Source organism: Littorina saxatilis, linkage group LG16 (assembly GCF_037325665.1).
Source record: "Littorina saxatilis isolate snail1 linkage group LG16, US_GU_Lsax_2.0, whole genome shotgun sequence".
Taxonomy (NCBI): Eukaryota; Metazoa; Mollusca; class Gastropoda; order Littorinimorpha; family Littorinidae; genus Littorina; species Littorina saxatilis.
Genome location: NC_090260.1, coordinates 5248404 through 5273668, shown reverse-complemented (window position 1 = coordinate 5273668; position 25265 = coordinate 5248404). Strand labels below are relative to the sequence as shown.

Here is a 25265-nt window from a genome sequence, read left to right as displayed (position 1 = left end):
AACCACGAGTGACTTAAGGTCTGTTTAGATGAACGTACCGCCATGAAGGACCACTCCAGTTAACGTTAACCACGAGTGACTTAAGGTCTGTGTAGATGAACGTACCGCCATGAAGGACCACTCCAGTTAACGTTAACCACGAGTGATTTAAGGTCTGTTTAGATGAACGTACCGCCATGAAGGACCACTCCAGTTAACGTTAACCACGAGTGACTTAAGGTCTGTTTAGATGAACGTACCGCCATGAAGGACCACTCCAGTTAACGTTAACCACGAGTGACTTAAGGTCTGTGTAGATGAACGTACCGCCCTGAAGGACCACTCCAGTTAACGTTAACCACGAGTGACTTAAGGTCTGTTTAGATGAACGTACCGCCATGAAGGACCACTCCAGTGAACGTTAACCACGAGTGACTTAAGGTCTGTTTAGATGAACGTACCGCCTTGAAGGACCACTCCAGTTAACGTTAACCACGAGTGACTTAAGGTCTGTTTAGATGAACGTACCGCCCGGAAGGACCACTCCAGTGTGGCCGTGTTGTTGGAGCCGGGGGGGTAGTCCGCCTTGTTGGCGATCCACGTCTCACACGGTAGGCCTCGCACAGTTCTCTGGGGACACATGTTTCCCACTTATTTCACCACACTCTGTCTTTCTTGACATGGCTTATGCCCTGTTCCAATATCTAAACAATTACAGATAAGTAAATGATTAAATGAAAAGACAAATAACTAATACATAAGTAAATACATGAATACATTGATGAATTGATTTATACATTAATAGATACGAGATTAATTAATTACATAAATAAGTGCATTTTACGAAAGTGTGTTTTAGTGAGGGCAAGAGTTTACCCGACGTTGTCATGCTAACAAGAGGGGCAATACACAGTCTTAAGCAGAGGGGCGGAGGGGGGGAGTGGGGGGGGTGGGGGGGTGGAGGGTGCCCTTACACCTGTGAAGGGGGGGGGGGGGGGGCTAGCTTACACTGTATAATTAAAACGTCTGCTCTCAAACTTTGATTTAAACTATCTATATACATGTGCGAATTCGCGTCATTCAACCTCTCGAATAAACAGTCATCACCCCTGACCCCTCCCCCCCCCCATCCCCCCTGTCAGCAGAACTGATCCCCCCCCCTGTCAGCAGAACTGATCCCCCCCCCCCATCCCCCCTGTCAGCAGAACTGATCCCCCCCCCATCCCCCCTGTCAGCAGAACTGATCCCCCCCCCCCATCCCCCCTGTCAGCAGAACTGATCCCCTCCCCCATCCCCCCTGTCAGCAGAACTGATCCCCCCCCCCATCCCCCCTGTCAGCAGAACTGATCCCCCCCCCCATCCCCCCTGTCAGCAGAACTGATCCCCCCCCCCCATCCCCCCTGTCAGCAGAACTGATCCCCTCCCCCATCCCCCCTGTCAGCAGAACTGATCCCCCCCCCCCCATCCCCCCTGTCAACAGAACTGACCGGTCCCATGTAGACAGGCTTCGTGTTGTCTAGGTCGAAGAACTCCACCGCCGTTCTCAGTCGCACGTGCGTGACGTCAGCAGCGGCTCTATCATCAAAGACGTCACGCTCTATTGACGTCACGGTGCAGTTGCCCAGCTTCTCGTCCATGATGTAGGCCACACCTCCACACAACAGAGAGAGGGGGTCCCATGGGTAAAATCATGAACCAATCATCTTTTGGCGGACTGTGTGCATCTGCTAATTCTGTAAAAGTACCTTTCAAACGGAGGACTTTCTACCACCTGTAGTTCCCCCAACTTTCACGCGATTTCAGTTGGTGTTCAAGTCAAATCAAAATCGCTCCACATGTGAAAAGCGCGAAAAATCAAACTAGTTTTAACACTTTCGCGACGGGACACTGATAAATCAGTACCAGCGCTGACACGCCCATGGACGGGAAGCGCATTTTTCAGTACCAGCCATAGAGGGTACACGACTCGTGATTGCTTCCCGGTTTTTGAAGCTTGCAAATAAATTGAGTTGTTTCCCTTGATACACTTGGCGTCCCCTTCTGCCATTTGCAAATCCGCCTGATTTGTGTGCGTTTTTGAGGAAAAAAAATGAATCAAAGGCGAGCCTTGTCTCGGGAGGAGATTCTCCGGATGTTGGACCTAGAGGATCCCGTAGAGCATGATTCGGACGTATCGTTTTCGCCTCACGAAAGCGATACAAGCAGTGAAAGTGAGGAAGAAACAGTCCCGTTGTTGCTAGTACGAGTCGGCAAACTACACGTGGTTGGCGGTGATACTGCTAGACGAACATGTATCTCGGAATCGTGCAGGAGCTATGGGGGCGTGGCAGCACTGATAACAATGGATGGCTGGAGCCTTCAAATCCTTTTGGAATTGTTCATAGGTGTACAGTTGGTACTTTGTTGTGAAAACGTGACTTATATTCAATATGGATTACCTAGACATCATTTGGTGAGTGTTAGATCTACAGTTTTGTTTCATTTGAGTCAGGATGCTGTGAGTGAATGCGTGATTTGCTTGTTTTTTTCTTTGTACTGTCTCCTTATTTCTGTGTACAATGTTAACAATATTTCAGCTAATTCATAGGTTTTACACCTTGTTTGGTTATAACATTATTTATAATACTTTCTGTTAAAAAATAACTTTTAAAAAAAGCAGTAGAAAATAAAACACACACAAAAAAACGTTAAAAAACACAAATTATCTCCCTTTCACCCCCCTTTCACCCCCCTTTGCTAAAACAAATCGCGTGACAAACTTATAAATAGCACGACTGAACTGGGCATCCATTTTTGAATTAGTACACAAAATTTGGTGGTGATTGGACTTAATTCAAGCTTGCTAGACAGATTTCTTTACAGTTACTGATTTTTGGGAAGTTTCTTGGTGGCAAGCTTGGGCAGGCAGGACGTAAACGCCGTGGCAGTGCTAGTCACAATAGTAAGCGGCGATTTTCGTCAGACGTGAAGGCCATTTAAGTTATCGGGACTAGCTCCTGATGCGGGAAGAGCAGTTTTGCTAGAGCATAGATATAAATAGGCATCTGATAATATCTCTGGCTAGAGCATAGATAGAAATAGGCATCTGATAATATCTCTGGCTAGAGCATAGATAGAAATAGGCATCTGATAATATCTCTGGCTAGAGCATAGATAGAAATAGGCATCTGATCATATCTCTGGCTAGAGCATAGATAGAAATAGGCATCTGATCATATCTCTGGCTAGAGCATAGATATAAATAGGCATCTGATCATCTCTGATTAGAGCATAGATAGAAATAGGCATCTGATCATATCTCTGGCTAGAGCATAGATAGAAATAGGCATATGATCATATCTCTGGCTAGAGCATAGATAGAAATAGGCATCTGCTAATATCTCTGGCTAGCTTTTGCCGTGAGGGCGTAAAACCTACATTTTCTTCATCTCTGGCAAGAGCCAACCAATCGGTTAGCACGATGAGAAAAGTCTGCACACAATCTTCGCCAAGTCACGGCCGAGTCGAGCAGTGTTCAACTGAGTTTGGGAGTCGGTGCTAAATCTGGCCTAAATCGTTCCTAAACCGCCGGGGCCGAACACATGGCACACTTTTCGCCGACTTGGCCTCGAAGACTCAAGAGCGATTTTCAAACGAGAAAAGGTGGGGAAAAGCTGGTTGAAACTCAGCCATGTGAACGGCACTTTATTTAGTGCCCTCTTAGAATAAGAATTGTTATTACTGCCCGCGCTTTTTTGTACCAGGAAAACACAAGCGAACAGTGCACCAACGGGAATACCTCTTCTGCCCTACAGATCGGCACTGTAAGCTGTTGATTGGTACATGTCAAGTTATTGAACAGACTGGGCGGTCCTATAGTCATGTGTATCGGAGCATACCTCTTCTGCTCCACAGATCGGCACTGTAAGCTATTGATTGGTGCATGTCAAGTTATTGAACAGACTGGGCGGCCCTATAGTCATGAGTATCGGATCGGACCGTTTCTACCCGACTTGTACTGAGTGCGATTGTACGAGGCAGGATCACGCCCAGTTTCATTTCCATGTCTGATGATGACGTCAGCGCACCGCGCAGTGACGGAACCAGTAGTGACGTCACCACCAGCGACGTCATCATGCATGTACGTAAATCACTCGTCGGTCCCAAAGCCACGTAATTCTTTCTGATATATGTTATTGATCAACGATGTACAAGGCATGTAACTCACTGACCGGTTCCAAAGTCGTGTACTTCTCTCAGTGGTCGGCCTCCATACACAATGCTCTGGTAAGGGCCCGGTACGTAGCGAAACTGGACCACCTTCAGCCTGTAATCATACCACTCCTGTCACACACACACACACACACACACACACACACACACACACACACACACACACACACACACACACACACACATACACACACACACACACACATGTAGAGAAAGGGAGAATGTACGTTCTGGCTCACCGATTCCGACAGACCCTAAATATTAACGCAAAATAGGCTTCTGGACTAAACTTTTACTAAAATGAAACATGCGACAAAATCAGAAAAATACTGCATAAATCCATACAAAAAAAATACAGTAAAGTAAGGTTGTTTTGAACCAATGCCGGGTCTGTCGGAATCAGTAACCCAGAACGTACATTCTCCCTTTCTCTGATACAACATTCTTAAGCTCAATACGCTCTCTCATTTACAAACTTTACTTCATATGTTCTTTCACTGTTAGAATTATATCTGATACATGCAATGTGACTGTCTAAACGAATAGTTAACTCTTTACAAGTGATTCTATTTTTACTTTTTCTTCCCGTCCTATTTGAATCCCCTTTTTTAAAAACTGCTTTTTCAGATCTTCTATATCGATTGGCTTGTTATATTCAGCTCGTGTTTTTGTTTGAATACTTGCTTTCTTACTTTTGTAGTCATCAAAGTCTGTTTGTATCTGTTTGAATTCTTCGTCAGAAACTTTTGAATCTTCAAGTGCTTTACTGATAGACAGTTTTAGGCTAGACAATTTTGATGATGCAAGAGTGGAAATGGATTCGTGTTTTTCAAGCTTTTTCACAATTTTTTTCATTATAGCTGATGCTATAAATGATAAACCACCAACTGCTGCTGCGACACCACCTAGGATTAGAGAAACTGGAGTCCCTACTCCGGTAGCTAACAGAATTGTTCCCGTTACACCTGCAGCTGATGCAAGGATAGTAGAACCAGTGCTGGCATTAGAAAGGCTGTTGTAAGTTGTTGAGTACTTACGTCTAGCGCGAGAATATTTTTCTAATTCATCTTCTAGTTGTTTTTGTATATTACTAATGTGTGCCAGTCTGAATTGTTGACTTTCTGCTGCACTTTCATCAATATTAGGATAAAGCTTCACACTGCTAGTCATCTTTTTAATGCAAAATATAAAATATTTATCTTAATTCTCACTGGCCAGTGTTTCTGCTAAGCTTTGAAGCTGTTCATTGCTTAACACCTTATCTGTATAGTAGAAAGCAATCAAATCAAGATAAGTAAGATTAATACTTCTTATTTCTGTTAAATTATTTATATCTGCGTTAACAACAACATTTTGGTTTGACGTCTGTTTTTTTATTGTGTTAGAATCCTTTTGAACAGCAATAAATACTCTGACTTCTTCAACATTTAATGGTCTCCAGTTGAGATTTATTCCTCTCATTAGAACAGTGTTTGTGGTTTCTTCCCTTTTCCTGACAACTATATCAAATATCATAGTTGCATTCTGCCCTATTGGAAGCTTGGGTATAAAATCGACAATGGTGTCAGCGTCCTTTTCAACACTTTGTTTTCTGTGAATGAGATAGTTGTTCTTATGGAAAGGTTTAACTGCAACTTCTCCCCTGCTGTTAATCGCAGGAACAAGGCTAACAATTAGTGGTTTAGCATTGATTGACTTACGGAATGTGTCGTCTTTTCCAACAAGAGTGTATGGACTCACAAATTCAAACTTCATTTCCCAGTCAATCTTTTTTATAACAGGACTAAGTACCCATTTTTTATTCTGATGTTTCCACATGTAGTATATGTCATCGACAATTGGATCAGGTACATTAACATCACGGATTTGGCCTAGTTTGAGAAATCTTGGTTTCTTTTCATCGTCGATTTCCTTTCTCTTGTAATAACCGGTGTCTGTAAACTCGAATGCATACACTGCACCAACTTCAGCATTGCTCTCAAAGTCGATAGCGTCTGCTAAATCTTTCAACTCTATAGTTGAACATGCAACAGGATAAGCTATTGTAGGTCCACTCGACATTTTAATACTCAATATTTTATGGAACTATTTCCAATGTAATGTTAAACAAACAATCAACTGGTTGTCCACTTTGATTTTTCAGATCAATGTGTAGGAATTCATGACACCCTTCCTCCAAGTCCTTGAACTGAAGTGTCTTAAATGTTGGCACGTGCATTTTACAAAAAGAGGCATCACTCGGTGGAAGAATCCTAAGCAGATCAGAACGCTGATCATTAAACAGATTATAGGATGTGTTAAGCTCTCTCATGTGAACAAACAGTACACTGTTAACATCCATGTCAATGGGACGTGTTCCCTTGTATAAATTTGTAATTCCAAGCATATCAAGGAGTTTGGTTGGAAACTCAACGTTTACTTCTCTAGTTTTGGGCATAGTAAGAGTAGCAATGAGACTTGCATGATTTAAACTCGCTGTAATACCTACTGGAGCAAACAATTCTTTCTCTAAAGTGCAGAAGTCATAGTAACCATCTTCTACAGAATGTGTTTTACCATTAATTCTAACCCAGTTGTTAGCCTTTTTTTTACTGATATTATACCAAGTAACCTTGTACATAATTTCATGCAGTGCAACTTTCATTCCTCCATTTTGATTGTTGATAGGGTTTGCAAGTTTAACTGGCACACTAGTCTTCACATTTGTTAGTGTGATAAACATTTTTTATTCAACAACAAAAATGATTCAGTATAAATTCAACAAAGACGTTAAATACAAAACTGGACCATATTACAATCCAAAGACTATTTCTTTCCATGAGTTGGACTTTGCTGTAACAGAAACACAATCCATTCGCGTTAAAGTGCCTGACCCATTCCATTCTTACCTAAATCCCCCAATCAAAAATGATAGTGTTCCAAAGATGTGGAACTCTCACCCAATTCAGTTCTATCAGAATCAGTTAAACTTTGCAATATTCTGTGCAACCACAGGATGTGGAGTGTCCTATGCAGACCACATGAATAATTCAAACTTACTGACAAAGTGTGTGTACACATTTCACGTTTACTATCAGTGCAGGAGAATCTTGTCTGAACTTCAGGCACCAATGCCGCATGAAAAGAGCTGGAACCCATTCAACAATAGGATAAACATGAAAGTGTATGAGCGTCTCTGCAATGAATTCAATATAGATTTTAAGACCGACTTTAGGCAAAAGCAAGACAAAAACCATGGCATGGGAACACTATATTTATGGGGTGTCCACAGGAGGTATAATTTTGATTACTGGCCAGGTCATACATCTTTTTCTTCAAATGTGCAGGTACAGTTAGGATCAATAGAACAACAGCACCACAATGCATGGACTACTTTTATATTAGACACCGGCAAAGGTTTCACTGGATCAGGTGTTGAAAGGATCAATGAATCTATTCGAACATATGCGTGGTGCTTGCTAGGCTCGCAGGCACAGACACGATCAAACATAATGAGAACAAGCACAGGGTTTGGTGCACAGAAACAGTTGTTATCAAATTTAGAAGATGTCATAAACTCTGCAGTTGATCTGCCTTCCAGCATCAAAAGGTATCAAGACTCTCTCCGTTATGCAAGATCAAAAGTTGACTTTGCTGTTGGTAACGGCCTTTACATGTTACCTTCTGATCTCCAGCTGCAGATTGGAACAATAACAAATTATAACAATGAAATCATTATTGCTAGTGACACCCAGCCGCTTGGAAAGGGTGAAGAACTGAATTCAGAAATCAGAACGATGTTACAGCCATATCACAATGAACAGAAACAAAGCGTGACAAGTGAAGATCACGCTGCAGGTGAAGATCATTCTGTCACTAGTGATGATCAAGCTGTTAGTATTAGTGATGATCATGAATCGCAGAAGACTGCTCTAGTAATTGGTGGAGTGGGTGTAGGCTTACTTTTGCTTTATTCTCGTTAGCAGAACACCTGCAATTAAAACTATTAGAGTCCAGAGATGTTCAGCCATGAAACCAACAACTTTACCTGCAAAAGATAACAGCCAGCTAACAATTGAACCAATGATTCCTGGAAGTGCATCCAAAGCTTTTGCTGCTAGTTTCTTTAATAGTTCTGCAATGTGTTTGAGTTGTTTCTTTACCCATCCCGGATCAGATGGAGATGAAGGTGAAGGTGGAGGTGGAGGTGTGACAGTGCCACCTGTGAGTGTTAACACTAATGTGCTTATTGCAAATCCTAACGCAGTTAGTATACTAGCTATTGTGATTCCCTGCTCTCTGAAAAGCGTTCTAATTCTTTCAGCAAGAGTTGTGTCTTCGTAAAGGATTCTTTGAATTGTATTTTTTATTCTGCTGACCTGTGTTCTCAGTTGTTCTCTATTGTTACTTAGAACTTCTAACCTTATGGCTTTCTCCTCCTGCAAATCTTTTAAACGCTTAGAAATTCTGTTTTTTACTTCTTGTTCTAGGTTCAAATCATCAGCATCAGCAAGTTTTTGTTTCTCTTTGTTTATATCTTCATCCAGCTGACCTAGTTTTGACAGATTATTTGCTATTTCACCTCTGATGGTTTGTAGTGATTGATTAAGGGCTTCTATTTCTCTCATAGGTAATAGTTCATGTGGAGTCTTCAGTGAAGTTTCCTCAGAAAAAGAAGTCTCTATCTCTTGTATAAGTTGATCAGCCTCATCTGCAAGTTTATTAAGATCTTGCAATGGAACAGATTCTATTTGAGTAGCAGTTGGTAGTCCTAGTTCTGCTTGTTGAAGTAAGGAAACAACATGGGAAGATGATGACCGTGTGCTAGGCACAATATCTAATTGCCTAAGTCGATTAGCAGTAAGTTTTTGTTTTAGTGAAACTTTTGATAGAAACTTAGCAGGATTAGATTTATATGTAAGTTGGACTTTTTCTCCTTTATCGCTAGTTGTATATAAATGATTTGCTTCCATTTTGAACTGGTTTGGATCTAAAACATCAGGTTCTTCTCCTAAACTTTTGTAGAAATCTCTAACTTTACCTTCCAGAAGTTCATGTCGTGCCACCTCATAATGCAGTGAATGATGGTAGGGAACCAAAGGGATTGCTTCGCTCATGTCGTCCGCTGGCTCAAATAAATCTTCAAATCCACCTTCTGCCATTTGTAACTTATTTTTTATTTTGAAAATAAAAAAAGATGGCACAATCGTTCGGTTCTGTTCTTGATCCTTACAGAAGGCTGAAAGAACCTCTCGGGGTAAAAGGAATAAGGCAAACAGTTATAGTCACAAATAATCCTTCTACTATTGATCAGAATGAAATACTTACTGTTAGGTTTCCTAATCTAGGTAAGAACGATGTTATTGTACCAGGCACTGTAAGACTATCATTCAAATTAGAATTAGAATCTGGCTCAGATGCAAATAGGACTTTGGCTTATAATGTAGGAAGAGCAATTGTGAGGAAGATTACTGTCAAACTGGAAGGGCGGGAAGTGATGTCATTGAATAATGCAGATGTATTTTTAGTTTATGCAGATAATTGGTTAACTGACAATGAAAAGAAAAACAGAGTGTTTCAAGGGATTCAGTCAGACAATGGGATAAAAGTTAGAATAGGAGCCGGAGATAAAGCTGACAACAAAAAAGATAACGCTGTCAATGTTGCTTTTGGAAACAAATTTTGTATTCCACTTGACTTTGAACTCATAAATTCACATCCTCCCTTCTATCAAGGAGCATTGCGTGACAGGCTGTCATACGACCTGACTTTCAATAGTTATGATCGTGTTATGCTTTCACAAGACCCGGAAGCAAAGTATAAGGTGTCTGGAATTTCTTTAGAGTTTGATGTTGTAAACCATCCTGAACTGGCTAGACTTATAGAAAATCAGTACAGTTCTAAGCTGCCTATCTATTATGAAAGAGTGTTGAATCACAGTACACTTTCAAAAAGCCAGGCTGATCCAATCTGGAACATTAACTTGAATACACCAGCTAGGTCAATGAAGGGAATACTTATGTTGTTTGAGGAACCAAAAGATTCATATGAAAGGCAAATAGAAAAGTTTTACAATCCACTAATCAATAGAGTATATTGCACAATTGAAGGGCAGCCAAACCAAATATTTGCATCTGGCATGCTGCCATACCAACACTATGATGAAGCAAGAAAGTACTTTACTGGAGGAAGATTGAAAGACCCAACATCTGATCTTGTGGCTAAAGATCTACATTTACACGGTGTTGGCGTAGAAGATTTCTTGACAAATAAATATGCGTTATGGCTGGATCTCAGAACAACTGACGACAACAAACTGCATGGAAGTGGAAGGCGAATTGAAAACGGATCAGAAGGAATCACAATACAAATTGAAAAGGAAGTAGGGAGTAGTAGTAAATCAGTTAAGATCTACGTGTTTGTTGTGTCAGATGCGCAGTTAAACATCTCTGAAAGCAGATTACAGGATATTGTTTATTGAACGTGTTAAAATGAAGTATCTAGATTTTCTTCCAAAAGATCCACACTGTTCTTTGATTTGTGGGGCAACAGGTTGCGGCAAAACAAGATATGTTTTGGATTTATTACAAACTGTTTACATAAATCACTTTGAACACATAGTCATATTCTGTCCAACCATAAAGCATAACAGAACATACAAGGAGAGAAAATTCATATGGTCTGATCAAAATATATTTATTGTAAATCCTTCTGATCGTCTAAATGTTTGCTTGGAGCATTATTTCGATCTTTTTCAGAACACACCAACACTGTTTATTATTGATGACTGTGCAGCAGAACGTGACATTGTTAGAAAGAAAAGTGCACTAGCAAAGCTTGCATTCAGTGGACGACATGCATTAATATCAGTTTGGATATTAACACAAAAATACAATGCAGTTCTGAAAGACTTTAGAGAGCAACTCAAAACAATAACATTGTTCTATTCAAAGGACCGTGACAGTTTTGAAGAGTGTCTTCGAGAAAATGATGTCATTGAAAACAAACATGAGAGAGAAAGAATAAAGAATAATCTGAAATCTTCTAAGCACTCGAAACTGGTTTTAAAAACTGATCAACCAGTTCAGTATGTATGTTTGTAGAAATCCTTGCTAAGTTCTTGTCAAGTTCTTACTCAAGTTCTTGTCAAGTTAATCTTACTCAAGTTCTTACTCAAGTTTTTACTAAGTTCTTGTTAAGTTCTTGTTAAGTTCTTACCCAAGTTCCTACCTAAGTTCTTACTCAAGTTCCTACCTAAGTTCTTGTTAAGTTCCTACCTAAGTTCTTACTCAAGTTTAATTACTAGATTTTAATTTTATTCTGCATCAAAATAAAATGAACTGTGATGAATTGCTGATGCAGACTGCTACAGATATTGAAATCTGTGACAGTAGGACTATACCTGATAAAAAAGAAAGATTGTATTCACTTGCTGTTTGTGGAAAAACAAAACACTACCTTGGGCAGCAGTTAACTGTGGAAGAAGTACAACATCTTTCCTCAGAAGATATAGAAAAGTATCATGGACGGTATGAATCAGTGCTTGGTTCTAAGATGGTTAGAAGTATTGGACAGACTGTTATAGGTTTGTACACAAAGATTTTTGGACATTTTACACCTCTCGACTCGGAGGAAGACTTAACACATGATCTAACTCATGACCCTGTTGTTTCCAAGTCCCTCGAATCTCTTGCCTGTGGCCTGTATTATCGATTTGGTGCTTTATTAGTACCATTTGTTGCTGGATTAATTACTTTCAAACACATTAATTTTCAGAATAAAAAAGATGACAGATCAGTTGAAGCAGACAGTGGAGCAGACGAAAATACCAGAAGTGAACACAGTGACAAAGAAACCTGGTAGAGTAGAAGCAGGAAAAAAACTAGCCGAATGGAACAGACAAAAAAAGTTAAATCAAAAGGCAAAGCAGAACATTATGTCTGAAGTTGAGCAGACACCAAACATTCCTGAAGTGACTAAGGTCACACAAACTGATCAAGAATTAAAATCTTCATTTCTATCATACAGAAAAGTAGCTGTAGCAGCTGTTGTTGGAGGAGGTGGATACTTGCTTTACAAACTTTGGCAAGGCAAATATAAAGTGTCAGAAAGACCAAAACCAGAAACACCAAAACCAACAAACAAAGCAGTACAAACAATAAAAAAGCCCACAGTAGTACCTGCAGTGGATTCATTTCATATGGAATAATTTTAATATTTTAATTTTGATAACATAAAAATGAGTTCTGAAAAGACAATAGTTAATCTAGTTTATCACGCTGCAGTGATTGGAGGCTTGAGTGTAGGTTACACAATGCTGGGTAAAAGTCTCCTCAGAATGAAACCAGCCGACTTGGGAAAGTTAGACTTCGAAGACGGTGCTAAACTAATTGGTGTTGTGACAGCTTCCTTTGCAACAAAAGACTTTTTGGTGAAGCAAGGAATTATTCCAGAAAATATAAACATGTAAGACAATAAAATGGCTAGCTTGGTTATGATGGTGGGAGGTGCGATTGTAAATGCGCTTGCATTTTCTGGCAGCAACTATTTGTTTTCTAAACTGCAAAATGGTGAAGAGAGGGAAAGGCACAACAAAGCCATGGAACAACTGGCGAAAGCACAGGATGAATACGAGAAGAAACGAATTGCGCAGTTAGACTTTATGAATGATAAACTCAGGCAGCAAGGACATGCAAACAAAACCTTTGCCAATGTTGATGCAGCCATTCAAGAATACTATCTTGTAACTGGAAAGAAAATGAAGACAAGTGCTCCTCCAAAACTGGGTGACTTTTATCAACCTTCAGAAGAGCAGAAGGTGGGCGAGATTGTTTTCATTGTTATTGGTATGGCTGTTGTTTACTTTATTGCGCGTGCTGTCAAATCTTAATATTCTGTCATTTAAAAAACCATGAGTGATGCTTTGTTATCTAAAATATATTATTCCCCAAAAGGATACTGGAAAGGAAGAACTGCTATTGACAAGCTCAGTGACGCAGCAGGTGTTTCTCAAGATATAGCAAAGAAATGGTTGTCAAAGCAGGCAGTTTGGCAGATCTATTTACCTGCACCAAGAAAAATTACACGACCACACTTTGTTAACATTAAACCGAATGACACTCATCAAATAGACCTGCTGTATTTACCGCATGACACAGTCAGAAGGAAGAAATATAAGTATGCACTGACTGTAGTTGATGTTGCAACAAGATACAAAGATGCTGAACCGTTGACAGAGAAAAGTGCTATAGCTACAGCTGTTGCCCTGCAAGAAATTTACAGACGTGGACCACTAAAGTATCCCAGAATGATTCAGTGCGATGATGGTAAGGAGTTTAAAGGAGCTGTCAACCAGCTTCTGTTAAAACATCATGTTACAGTGAAGAGAGGTATTCCAGGAAACCACAGGTCACAGGCTATCGTTGAGAGCTTTAACAAACAGTTGGCAGAAAAACTGTTTTCATATCAGTACCATCAGGAATTTTTGGACACAGAAAGTAAATTGCGTAACACTGAATGGGTCAAAAGATTACCATCAGTACTTAGAGCAATGAATCTGGAGGTATTTAAAGCTACAGGGTTAAGACCAGTTGATGCAATCAAACAGAAAACAATACCTGTTGCTCCAAAGTCAACAACACCAGTGGCATTACTACCTTTCAATCAGAAAGTCAGATATTTATATGCACCCGGTGAAGCTGAGGGTGACAGCAGGAAGCGTGCAACGGATCCAATCTGGAGTATTGACATTCATGAAATCAAGAGAGTAGTAGAGACAAATCCACCTATATATTACTTGAGAGAACCAGCACCGCAAAGAGCCTTTGTAAAAGAGGAATTACAATTAGTTCCACGTGGTACAAATGTTAAATGATTTTTTATTTCAGATTTTATAGTGTTAACAAAAATGGAAGCTCTGAGAAAGAATTCTAAGCAACTTCATTTTTTTGATTTATATTTTTATTTTGAGTTATAAAATCAAACTCACAGCGATGGAAGACTCTGTATTAGAATCTTTATCGACAGTATTTGACACCGTTGAATTACAAGTAACGGATCCTCAAAATGTGCAGTCCAGTGTGCAAGACGCCATTGAACAAATTCCAAACAATTTGTTGATTGAACCTCCAGTAAAAGTGCAGATAGTCAGTTTAATAAAATACAAAACAGTCAGTGATGAGGTGCTAGAAGTTCATGTTTCAACCAGACAACTAGCACTTAATTCTATGGCAGAATTGAATGGAAACTGGGCAGATGAAATGATGAAACGGTTTGAGCAAGCTGCAGAGGATGCAAAGATGAAAGGATCCGGATGGTCAGAAGGTGAAATTATAAAAATAGAATTGAAGCTAAGTAAATTTGCCCCCATCAGAGGTAGAAGTTACATACCTTTACCTCCTGCTCTTGTCAAAAAACGTGCTGTGCTGAACATAAAGAATGATGATGACAAATGTTTTATGTGGTGTGTTCTGGCAAGACTGTACAGTGTAAAGAAAAATGCAGAAAGAGTGTCTAACTATCATGCATACAGAAATAAACTAAACTTTACTGGTATTGAATTTCCTGTCGGCATCACAAGCATTGACAAATTTGAACAGCAAAACAAACCCATCACCGTAAATGTTTACACGTGGGATGAGGAAGATGAACTGAAACCAGTCAGAATATCAAAGAACTCACCAACGATTGGTGATTGTGATACTAACCATGTTGACATGTTACTAATGACTGATGGTGTAAAATATCATTACACTTTGATTCGTACAATGAGTAGACTGATGGCGAGCACAAGCAATCACAATAGTAAACAAGACTTTTGTAGGCGATGTCTCTTGCGTATTCCATCAATTCATGCAGCACTTATACACAAGCAACATTGTAAGAGCGTTGATGATGCGGTCGTGAAGTTAACAACACCACCGCCAGACAGCAAAGTGTATTTTAAGAATGTATGCAAACTGCAGAAAAGTCCTTATGTTGTTTATGCTGACTTTGAATCTATCATTGTGCCATATGAAGGACCTTTACCAAAAGACCTACCTAAAACAGTAACTCTAAGTAATCATCAAGTCTGTTCATATGCATTTATTGTTGTTAGTTCAGATGGTAAACATTCTAAACCGCAATTGTACAGAGGACCTAATGCAGCAAAGAACTTCTTACAGCAAATGAACCAAGTGCGAAATGACTGCTCCAAACAACTGAATCTTTCAGACATTGTTATGAAACCGGAAGACCAAGAACAGTTTAACTCTACCACACAGTGTTGGATATGCGAACAAAGTCTAACACCAAACCCAGACAATCCAATAGTAAGAGATCATGATCATGTAAGTGGGCAGTTCCGAGGAGCAGCACACAGCAAATGTAATCTACAATTAAAGTTTGATCCTAAGACTTGGAAGCTTCCAATCTTCTTCCATAACTTGCGCGGTTATGATTCACATCTGATCATGCAGGCAGTAACTGATGAATACAAAGCAAGATGCATTGCGCAGTCTTCAGAAAAGTACATGGCCTTTACTCTGAATAGTTTATACTTCTACGATTCTGCTCAACATCTGATGGGAACACTTGAGTCTTTATCTTCATCACTAACTGCTTTCCCAATCACATGTAAGTACTTTGACAGTGACTTAGTTAGAAAGGGAGTCTATCCATATGAATACATGGATTCGTGGGAGAGGTTTGATGAAGATGAGTTACCACCAAAGGATGCTTACTTCTCACGGCTGAAGGGTAAAGGTATAAGTGACGAAGACTATGAACACGCTAAGACTGCATGGAATAAATTAGGATGTAATACAATGGGTGATTATCATGATCAATATTTGTTGGCTGATGTTTGTTTACTTGCAGATATATTTGAGAATTACAGAAGAACATGTATGAAGCACTACAATCTAGATCCTTCACATTACATATCTGCACCAGGCATGAGCTGGGATGCATTTCTTAGATTTACAGGAGTAAAGATTGACTTGCTATCAGATCTACCTACACTTCAGATGATTGAAAATGGACTACGTGGAGGAATCAGTATGGCTTCACACAATTACTGCAAAGCCAACAACAAATACTTGGACGACTTTGATCCTATGAAACCTTCTAATTACATCATGTATCTAGATGCAAACAATTTGTATGGTTGGGCAATGTGTCAGACGCTTCCACTTCGGAACTTTAAGATCTATTCAGGACCATTTTCACAATGTGTTGTGCTGACAATATTAAAAGCAGGCCCAGACAGTCGAAAGGGATGGATACTAGAAGTTGACTTAGACTATCCACTATCACTTCATGATCTACATAATGATTATCCTTTAGCGGCTGAGAGGTTAAAAGTAAACCCAAGAGAACCTCCAAAGCTGGTGCCCAATCTGTTTCACAAAAAGAAGTATGTGTGTCACTACAGACTGTTACAGTTTTACATTAGACATGGATTAATTTTGAAGGCTGTTCATCGTATAATTTTATTTGATCAAGAACAGTTTATGAAACCTTACATCATGAAAAACACAGAACTGAGAACCAAAGCCGCTGATGCATCAGAGAAAGACTTTTTCAAACTGATGAACAACAGTTGCTTTGGTAAGACAATGGAAAACCCACACAAGAGAAAGGATGTTAGACTTGTTACAAGAGAAAATGAGGCCATCAAGCTGACATCCAAACCACAGTATCAAGACTTTAAATACTTTCATGAACAGCTGTATGGTATCTTAATGAAAAAACTTGTAGTCAAGCTTGACAAACCAGTATTCATAGGCTTTACTGTGCTAGAGTTGTCAAAACTGTTGATGCTTGAGTTTTTGTATGATTATTTGAAACCAAGATATCCCAAATCGAGAGTACTTTACACAGACACAGATTCATTCTTACTTGACATTCCAGCGAATGACATTTACAAAGATCTAGAAGCTGAAAGTCCTGCAGTAAAAGGAAAAGATTCTTTTTATGACACTTGCGACTACCCTAAAGAATCACCATTGCACTCAAATGTTAACAAGAAGGTTATTGGAAAGATGAAAGATGAAATGAATGGGAAGATAATTAAGGAGTATGTTGGATTGCGTGCAAAGATGTACAGTGTTGCAAGTGAGAAAGGGGTGGTTAAAAAAGCAAAGGGTGTAAGCAAACAGGTTGTAAAGTCGAGCATATCGCATGATAACTACAAGGAAGCACTGTTTCAGAAGCGAGTGTTTCACCATGACAACCCTAAGATCAGTTCCGCGCTTCATCAGATCAACACAACTATTGTAAACAAGAAATCTTTAGATGCTAATGACACAAAGCGCGTTTATTCATCACCAGAATATTCTTATGCAATTGGCCACTGGAGAATAAACGCAAATAGTATGAGTGTGTAATAAGAATTTTTGTCAATCGGGAAAACCCGCTATGACAGCTTTGTTCTGACTGCAGCGGGGAAAAGGAAGTTGCTTGCGTTTGGGAAGTGTTTGTGAAAGGGGAGTACTAGGCTTTGTTGAGTTTCAAAGCAGCCACCAAGTACACTTGTCAAAGCTTGAATCAATAAACAAGTCATTTGCATAAAGTGCACTCGGCGGCCGCCTGAAAAGGCAGCCTTTAGAAGTTGTTTGACGGGTTGGAAGAAACATCAATAGCAGGCAATACAAAGACCTGGCGCTCCAGCCTGGAGCGCTCTGCTCAACCGTGACTGACTTCTCACAACTGAGTGTAGTGACGGGTTGGAAGAAACATCAATAGCAGGCAATACAAAGACCTGGCGCTCCAGCCTGGAGCGCTCTGCTCAACCGTGACTGACTTCTCACAACTGAGTGTTTTCTACCTGAGAGGATCGTGTTTGGAGTTGTAGTGGTTCTTGCATGGGAGAAGTCCAATATTTTCTAATCTCCTCATTACTTTCAAACATTGTCTTCAAATCTTTTTTCAGAGAGTAGATTTCAATGAAAGACAGACCAACTGTAGAAAACCTGCTAAAGTATGGTTTCAGCAAACGAGCAATCTCTCTCAGTTTGCGTGAATAAGCTGGTGAGATGCCAATGTTTGCCTGCAACCACTCTTCCCACTTGTTTTTGTGAATTCCTCGTTCCTTTTCTTCCTGAAAGAATTTGAAAGATGCATCCAGAAGAGAACCATACTGAAGGTTAAAACACATACTGGTGGCCTCCTGTCTTTGAATCTGCCTGTATCCTTCCTTCAGCTTTTCAATAGCAGCATCTGATGACCCTATTTTCTCTGAGGAAAAAAAGAAAACTTCTTTCCTAACTGTCTTACTCACATCAACCTCTTTTGACTGCAAGTATTGATGGAGTTCTTCTGGTGACATAACCTTTCGTTTTTTTACCTGCTCCCCATACAGAGATGTCAGTTTTCTTTTTGGTTGGGAGAGAAATCTAGGTAGTTTCCTACTTTCTGATGGCCCTTCTCTTTTCATTCTATTCAATACATCAACATAATTATTATGATGAAATATATGCTCCTCAATGATGCCAAGTTGTTCTACACTCCATCTGCTTTGTTGATCCATATCTTGAGGAAGAAGTTCTCTCTCTAATTCTTCAGAAATGCTATCTTGACTCTCACAGAAAACACAACCGCACGGCAGGCGAGTCCGGAATGAAATGACAAAATCACCAGGCTATGTTACAATCAATACCAAGTGGTGGGCGGACGTGACGTAACTGTTGCTATCACATGATTTAATCTTGTCTTGCCATTGGAGGAATCAGTATAGAAGACAAGCTTGCTGTTTGTTTTTACCAGATCAATACGGTAGTTATGGCTAGCCGACCGACGGGCAGATTGGATCAATACGCACGCTGGCTGCAACTAGTTAATATTTCAATGGAAACTAAATTTAGCGTTGCACAGAGAGAAAGGGGGAATGTACGTTCTGGGTTACTGATTCCGACAGACCCGGCATTGGTTCAAAACAACCTTACTTTACTGTATTTTTTTTGTATGGATTTATGCAGTATTTTTCTGATTTTGTCGCATGTTTCATTTTAGTAAAAGTTTAGTCCAGAAGCCTATTTTGCGTTAATATTTAGGGTCTGTCGGAATCGGTGAGCCAGAACGTACATTCTCCCTTTCTCTCATGTACACACACACACACACACATGTACACACACACACACACACACACATACACACACACACAAACACACACACACTCACACACACACACACACACATACACACACACACACACACACACACACACACACGCCGCTGTAATGCCATCAATGTTGCGTACCACAGTAACGATTGCTTTCACACACAGCCAGAGACACAATCATCGTACAATGAGACAGAGCGCCAGTACAATCTAAACGACACACACAGCCAGAGACACAATCATCGTACAATGAGACAGAGCGCCAGTACAATCTAAACGACACACACAGCCACAGACACAATCATCGTACAATGAGACAGAGCGCCAGTACAATCTAAACGACACACACAGCCAGAGACACAATCATCGTACAATGAGACAGAGCGCCAATACAATCTAAACGACACACACAGCCACAGACACAATCATCGTACAATGAGACAGAGCGCCAGTACAATCTAAACGACACACAAAGCCAGAGACACAATCATCGTACAATGAGACAGAGCGCCAATACAATCTAAACAACAAAAGAACGTTTACAACTTTTCTTATGAATATAGACCTATGCAACAAGAGTCAGTCACAGTTCCACACAGCTCTTATTTGTTAAAATAATACTTTTGCCATTGCACATTCTGAGCTCAAATGAAATCAGGATGCATAATTTAGCTTATAGACAAAACACAATTCCGGGGACGGGTGTGTGTATGGGTAGGGATGGTGGGTGTCCCAGACCCCCCCCCCCCCCCTCTTCTCGAACTTTGCGCCTTTGACCATGTCCCATCAGCATTTGGTTGTGGAGTCCGATGACCCATACTCTTTTACATCATGATCAAAGCTGAACCCTGCATTTGGTTGTGGGGTCCGATGACCCATACTCTTTTACATCATGATCAAGGCTGAACCCTGCATTTGGTTGTGGGGTCCGATGACCCATACTCTTTTACATCATGATCAAAGCTGAACCATGCATTTGGTTGTGGAGTCCGATGACCCATACTCTTTTACATCACGATCAAGGCTGAACCCTGCATGTCATTGGTTTACAATTATGTTTGATTTCTTTCTAATAACTTGTATGAACTGTCTATAAATCAGTGCCAGCTAGGTCACTGTATAGCCCGGTGTGGATGAGCAGTGGGGTATATGGTTTAAGTACCTGGGTAAGACGTGTTTGAGCAATCTTTCAGTGGGCTTTTCTTTTCAGGTTAGGTCACAGTGAGTTAGTGTATCTGTTAAAAAGTTTTGTTAACGGTATTTGTTCTCCTTTGTTGTTTCTTTCAGTCTTCGTTCGCATGTTTGGATGTATGTGTCCCACGCCGTTCGCATGCTTGGCTGTCTGTGCCTCACGCCGTTCGCATGTCTGGCTGTCTGGGCCTCACGCCGTTCGCATGTCTGGCTGTCTGGGCCTCACGCCGTTCGCATTCTTGGCTGTCTGGGCCTCACGCCGTTCGCATGCTTGGCTGTCTGGGCCTCACGCCGTTCGCCGCGTACCTCACTTCTCCTTCATTTTCATTTTCTTTTCATTTTTATTTTCATTACTTTATTGTCCCATCGCTGAGAAATTCAGCTCGCTTCCTCCCAGTGGAAAGCTAGCAGCAACAGAGTCGCGCTACCCAGGTGTGTGCGTGTTTAGGTGTAATCAGCCACCTGCACTTATGGCAGAATGACCGAGGTCTTTTACGTGCCACAGTGGTGACACGAGGGTGGAACATGGATACCGTATCTGAGTCTGCACATAAAGTTGACCCCTGTCCGTCCCGGCCTGGATGTAAACCTGCGACCTTAAGATGACAAGTCCACTGCTCTACCAGTTTAGCTACCGGGCCTTCGGGAATATGGCAAGGTGTAAATGATTCGAACCTGCGACCTTAGGATGACAAGTCCAGTGCTCTACCAGTTGAGCTACCGGGCCTTCGGGAATGTGGCAAGGTGTAAAGGACTCGAACCTGCGACCTTAGGATGACACGTCCAGTGCTCTACCAGTTGGGCTACCGGGCCTTCGGGAATGTGGCAAGGTGTAAAGGACTCGAACCTGCGACCTTAGGATGACACGTCCAGTGCTCTACCAGTTGGGCTACCGGGCCTTCGGGAATGTGGCATGGTGTAAAGGACTCGAACCTGCGACCTTAGGATGACAAGTCCAGTCCTCTACCAGTTGGGCTACCGGGCCTTCGGGAATGTGGCATGGTGTAAAGGACTCGAACCTGCGACCCTAGGATGACAAGTCGAGTGCTCTACCAGTTGGGCTACCGGGCCTTCGGGAATGTGGCAAGGTGGAAAGGACTCGAACCTGCGACCTTAGGATGACACGTCCAGTGCTCTACCAGTTGGGCTACCGGGCCTTCGGGAATGTGGCATGGTGTAAAGGACTCGAACCTGCGACCTTAGGATGACAAGTCCAGTGCTCTACCAGATGGGCTACCGGGCCTTTGGGAATGTGGCAAGGTGGAAAGGACTCGAACCTGCGACCTTAGGATGACACGTCCAGTGCTAGCTCTACCAGTTGGGCTACCGGGCCTTCAGGAATGTGGCATGGTGTAAAGGACTCGAACCCTACCTGCATAAAGGACACCTGTTTGTCCAGGACGTTGACCACCTCCACTGTGAATGAGAAGGCGTCAGGTAGGTCAGGGACAGTCCGGCTGTTAACACGGCCCGCACACACCACGTCATCCGGGGTCTGCGTCAACACAAACATCATCACACATCCATCACAATCCACCACATTCCACTACGATCCATCACAATTCACGCCGAGCCGGACTGAGCGCGATGTGTGTGTGTCTACTACTACAATAGAGAAGCACCTCACCTTTAATACGAGGTCGACGTTAACTATCACACGAGAGAAGGGCCGCCCCTTTAAGAGCACATCGACGTCTACTGTCACACAAAAGGAAATACGGCACCTATAAACCATCATGACGTTTTGGCGGCAACATGCCCCCATAATTTCCTCTACCAGTCCACCCATCTCCAGCCATTGCCCTTTCCTACACTGCTTCCACCCCCCCCTCCTCCACCTCCACCCCAACCCCTTCTCCAGACCGGGGAGGGATGGGGTGGGGGGGAGGGCCAGGGGACGGGGGGCAGATCAACGTTTCACCGCCAACACTGGAGACGTGAAGAGTGGACAACAACAACAACAGCAACAACAACATCAACAACAACCACAACTATAATTACATCATCATCATCGTCAGCATCATCATCATCATCATCATCATCATCATCATCATCATCATCATCATCATCTTCATCATCATCATCTTCATCATCTTCATCATCTTCATCATCTTCATCATCATCATCATCAGCAGCAGCAGGAGCAGCAGAATCATCATCATCACCTCAAACACTTCACGCCTGGAGATGAAATTCTTGAAGTGGAGAAAGTCGTAAGTGTGACTGAAGGTGTGGGTTCCGTTCATGGGATCGTTCTGGTTGATGGCTACCCCGGCTACCCGGCACTGGACGGGTGTGTCTGGGTACCCCACCGCTGTGTCCCAGCTCCGAGGGTCTGAAAAGTGCAAACACTCGCTGTCAACATGTGTTGTGCGAATCGCTAACAGTATCATCGTCAGTTCTCACACAGAATATACATGTAGTTAGTCGCAAGGGCAAGCTTGAGGTCAATTATAAACGCACCAATTAAAGGTTTCTGTGTATTCTGCTTGCAAACCAGTAACTTGTCTGTTTCCATATTGTTTTGAACGGATGGATGGGTGGGTGAATAAATGGATGTGTGGATGGATGGATGGGTAAATGAATAGATGGGTGAATAAATGGGTGGGTGGGTGGATGGATGGATGATGGATGGGTGGGTGCAAGGATTGATTGGTGGATGGATGGATAGATGGACGGAAGAATGAATGTGTGAATGCCTAGATAATTGGGACTAAGATGCAGTGACGCTGGAAGAGGGAGTGAGAGTGGTGGTGGCATTAACTCTTGTCTTCAGGAACAAACAGCCTCAGTAAACTTCCGACTGAAACAAAACCATGATGACACGTGACAAACAACCTCAGTAAACTTCCGATTGAAACACAACCCTGGTGACACGTGACAAACAACCTCTCAACCCGCCACTCACCCGTGAAAGACCAGTACACGTTGACGGAGGCGTCAAACTCGGGTACATACTGACAGGAGTACCAGGTGTGTACCCGTATTCCCCGCGCCCAGCCGGAGCCCAGGTAGGTGGTGGTGGCGCCGCTAAAGCCAACGTGTAGCGCTGCGGATGGAGAGAAGACATGTCCTCGCCCATTGGCTGTCTTGTAGCCAAACAGGAAGCGGTTTACATCCCCCGACAGCTGCTCAACGAAGCACCTTTCTGTAGATGTAATGTGGTGGCCTGAGAAGACTACCAGACAGCCTTTAATAGTCATCGTAATGTGTCAGTTAAAGGGGTAATATCTAAGGCGAAAAGCACCTTTCTGTAGATGTAATGTGGTGGCCTGAGAAGACTGCCAGACAGCCTTTAATAGTCATCGTAATGTGTCAGTTAAAGGGGTAATATCTAAGGCGAAAAGCACCTTTCTGTAGATGTAATGTGGTGGCCTGAGAAGACTGCCAGACAGCCCTTAATAGTCATCGTAATCTGTCAGTTAAAGGGGTAATATCTAAGGCGAAAAGCACCTTTCTGTAAATGTAATGTGGTGGCCTGAGAAGACTGCCAGACAGCCCTTAATAGTCATCGTAATCTGTCAGTTAAAGGGGTAATATCTAAGGTGAAAAGCACCTTTCTGTAGATGTAATGTGGTGGCCTGAGAAGACTGCCAGACAGCCTTTAATAGTCATCGTAATCTGTCAGTTAAAGGGGTAATATCTCAGGCGAAAATCACCTTCCTGTAGATGTAATGTGGTGGCCTGAGAAGACTACCAGACAGCCTTTAACCCCTTCACTGCCACAGTATGACAGCATTTTCAACACGTGGTAGCAACTTTAGCAACTTATCCGAACGGTATATGGGAAAGAACTGTGTTTAGAACCCCTACAAGTTGTTGGACAGTGGTTACCTCCCATTTAGTTTTCAGAAATGTCCTGAAATGTTGTTGACACAAATCCCATGTATGATTATGGGCGTACGACAAACTAAAAATGACCACGTATTACATACGGGGTGGGCAGTGAAGGGGTTAATAGTCATCGTAATCTGTCAGTTAAAGGGGTAATATCTAAGGCGAAAAGCACCTTTCTGTAGATGTAATGTGGTGGCCTGAGAAGACTGCCAGACAGCCTTTAATAGTCATCGTAATCTGTCAGTTAAAGGGGTAATATCTAATGCGAAAAGCACCTTTCTGTAGATGTAATGTGGTTGTCTGAGAAGACTGCCAGACAGCCTTTAATAGTCATCGTAATCTGTCAGTTAAAGGGGTAATATCTAATGCGAAAAGCACCTTTCTGTAGATGTAATGTGGTGGCCTGAGAAGACTACCAGACAGCCTTTAATAGTCATCGTAATCTGTCAGTTAAAGGGGTAATATCTAAGGCGAAAAGCACATTTCTGTAGATGTAATGTGGTGGCCTGAGAAGACTACCAGACAGCCTTTAATAGTCATCGTAATCTGTCAGTTAAAGGGGTAATATCTAAGGCGAAAAGCATATTTCTGTAGATGTAATGTGGTGGCCTGAGAAGACTACCAGACAGCCTTTAATAGTCATCGTAATCTGTCAGTTAAAGGGGTAATATCTAAGGCGAAAAGCACCTTTCTGTAGATGTAATGTGGTGGCCTGAGAAGACTACCAGACAGCCTTTAATAGTCATCGTAATCTGTCAGTTAAAGGGGTAATATCTAAGGCGAAAAGCAACTTTCTGTAGATGTAATGTGGTGGCCTGAGAAGACTACCAGACAGCCTTTAATAGTCATCGTAATCTGTCAGTTAAAGGGGTAATATCTATGTCAAAAAAAGGACCTCAGATCGACAAAGATGCTGGTCTGACGACAAGCCACCAATCTTTTTTTTTTTTTTTTTTTACATTTG

The 25265-nt window shown here is 41.7% G+C and overlaps 2 protein-coding genes across 4 annotated transcripts in view; one reads left to right on the top strand and one right to left on the bottom strand.

Annotated features, from left to right (window-relative positions):
- The window catches only part of LOC138951294 (uncharacterized), a 31426-nt gene extending 7759 nt beyond the window's left edge, over nucleotides 1-23667 (bottom strand). The window contains exons 1-6 of the mRNA XM_070322923.1: nucleotides 23373-23667; nucleotides 22630-22799; nucleotides 21837-21959; nucleotides 4191-4302; nucleotides 1467-1630; nucleotides 508-609 (exon numbers count right to left, since the gene is read on the bottom strand). Coding sequence (XP_070179024.1) covers nucleotides 508-609; nucleotides 1467-1630; nucleotides 4191-4302; nucleotides 21837-21959; nucleotides 22630-22799; nucleotides 23373-23667 — 966 coding nt within the window. The remainder of the gene's footprint in view (nucleotides 1-507; nucleotides 610-1466; nucleotides 1631-4190; nucleotides 4303-21836; nucleotides 21960-22629; nucleotides 22800-23372) is intronic.
- The window catches only part of LOC138950247 (uncharacterized), a 796434-nt gene that overhangs the window by 449694 nt on the left and 321475 nt on the right, over nucleotides 1-25265 (top strand). The gene's annotated exons all lie outside the window — the stretch shown is intronic.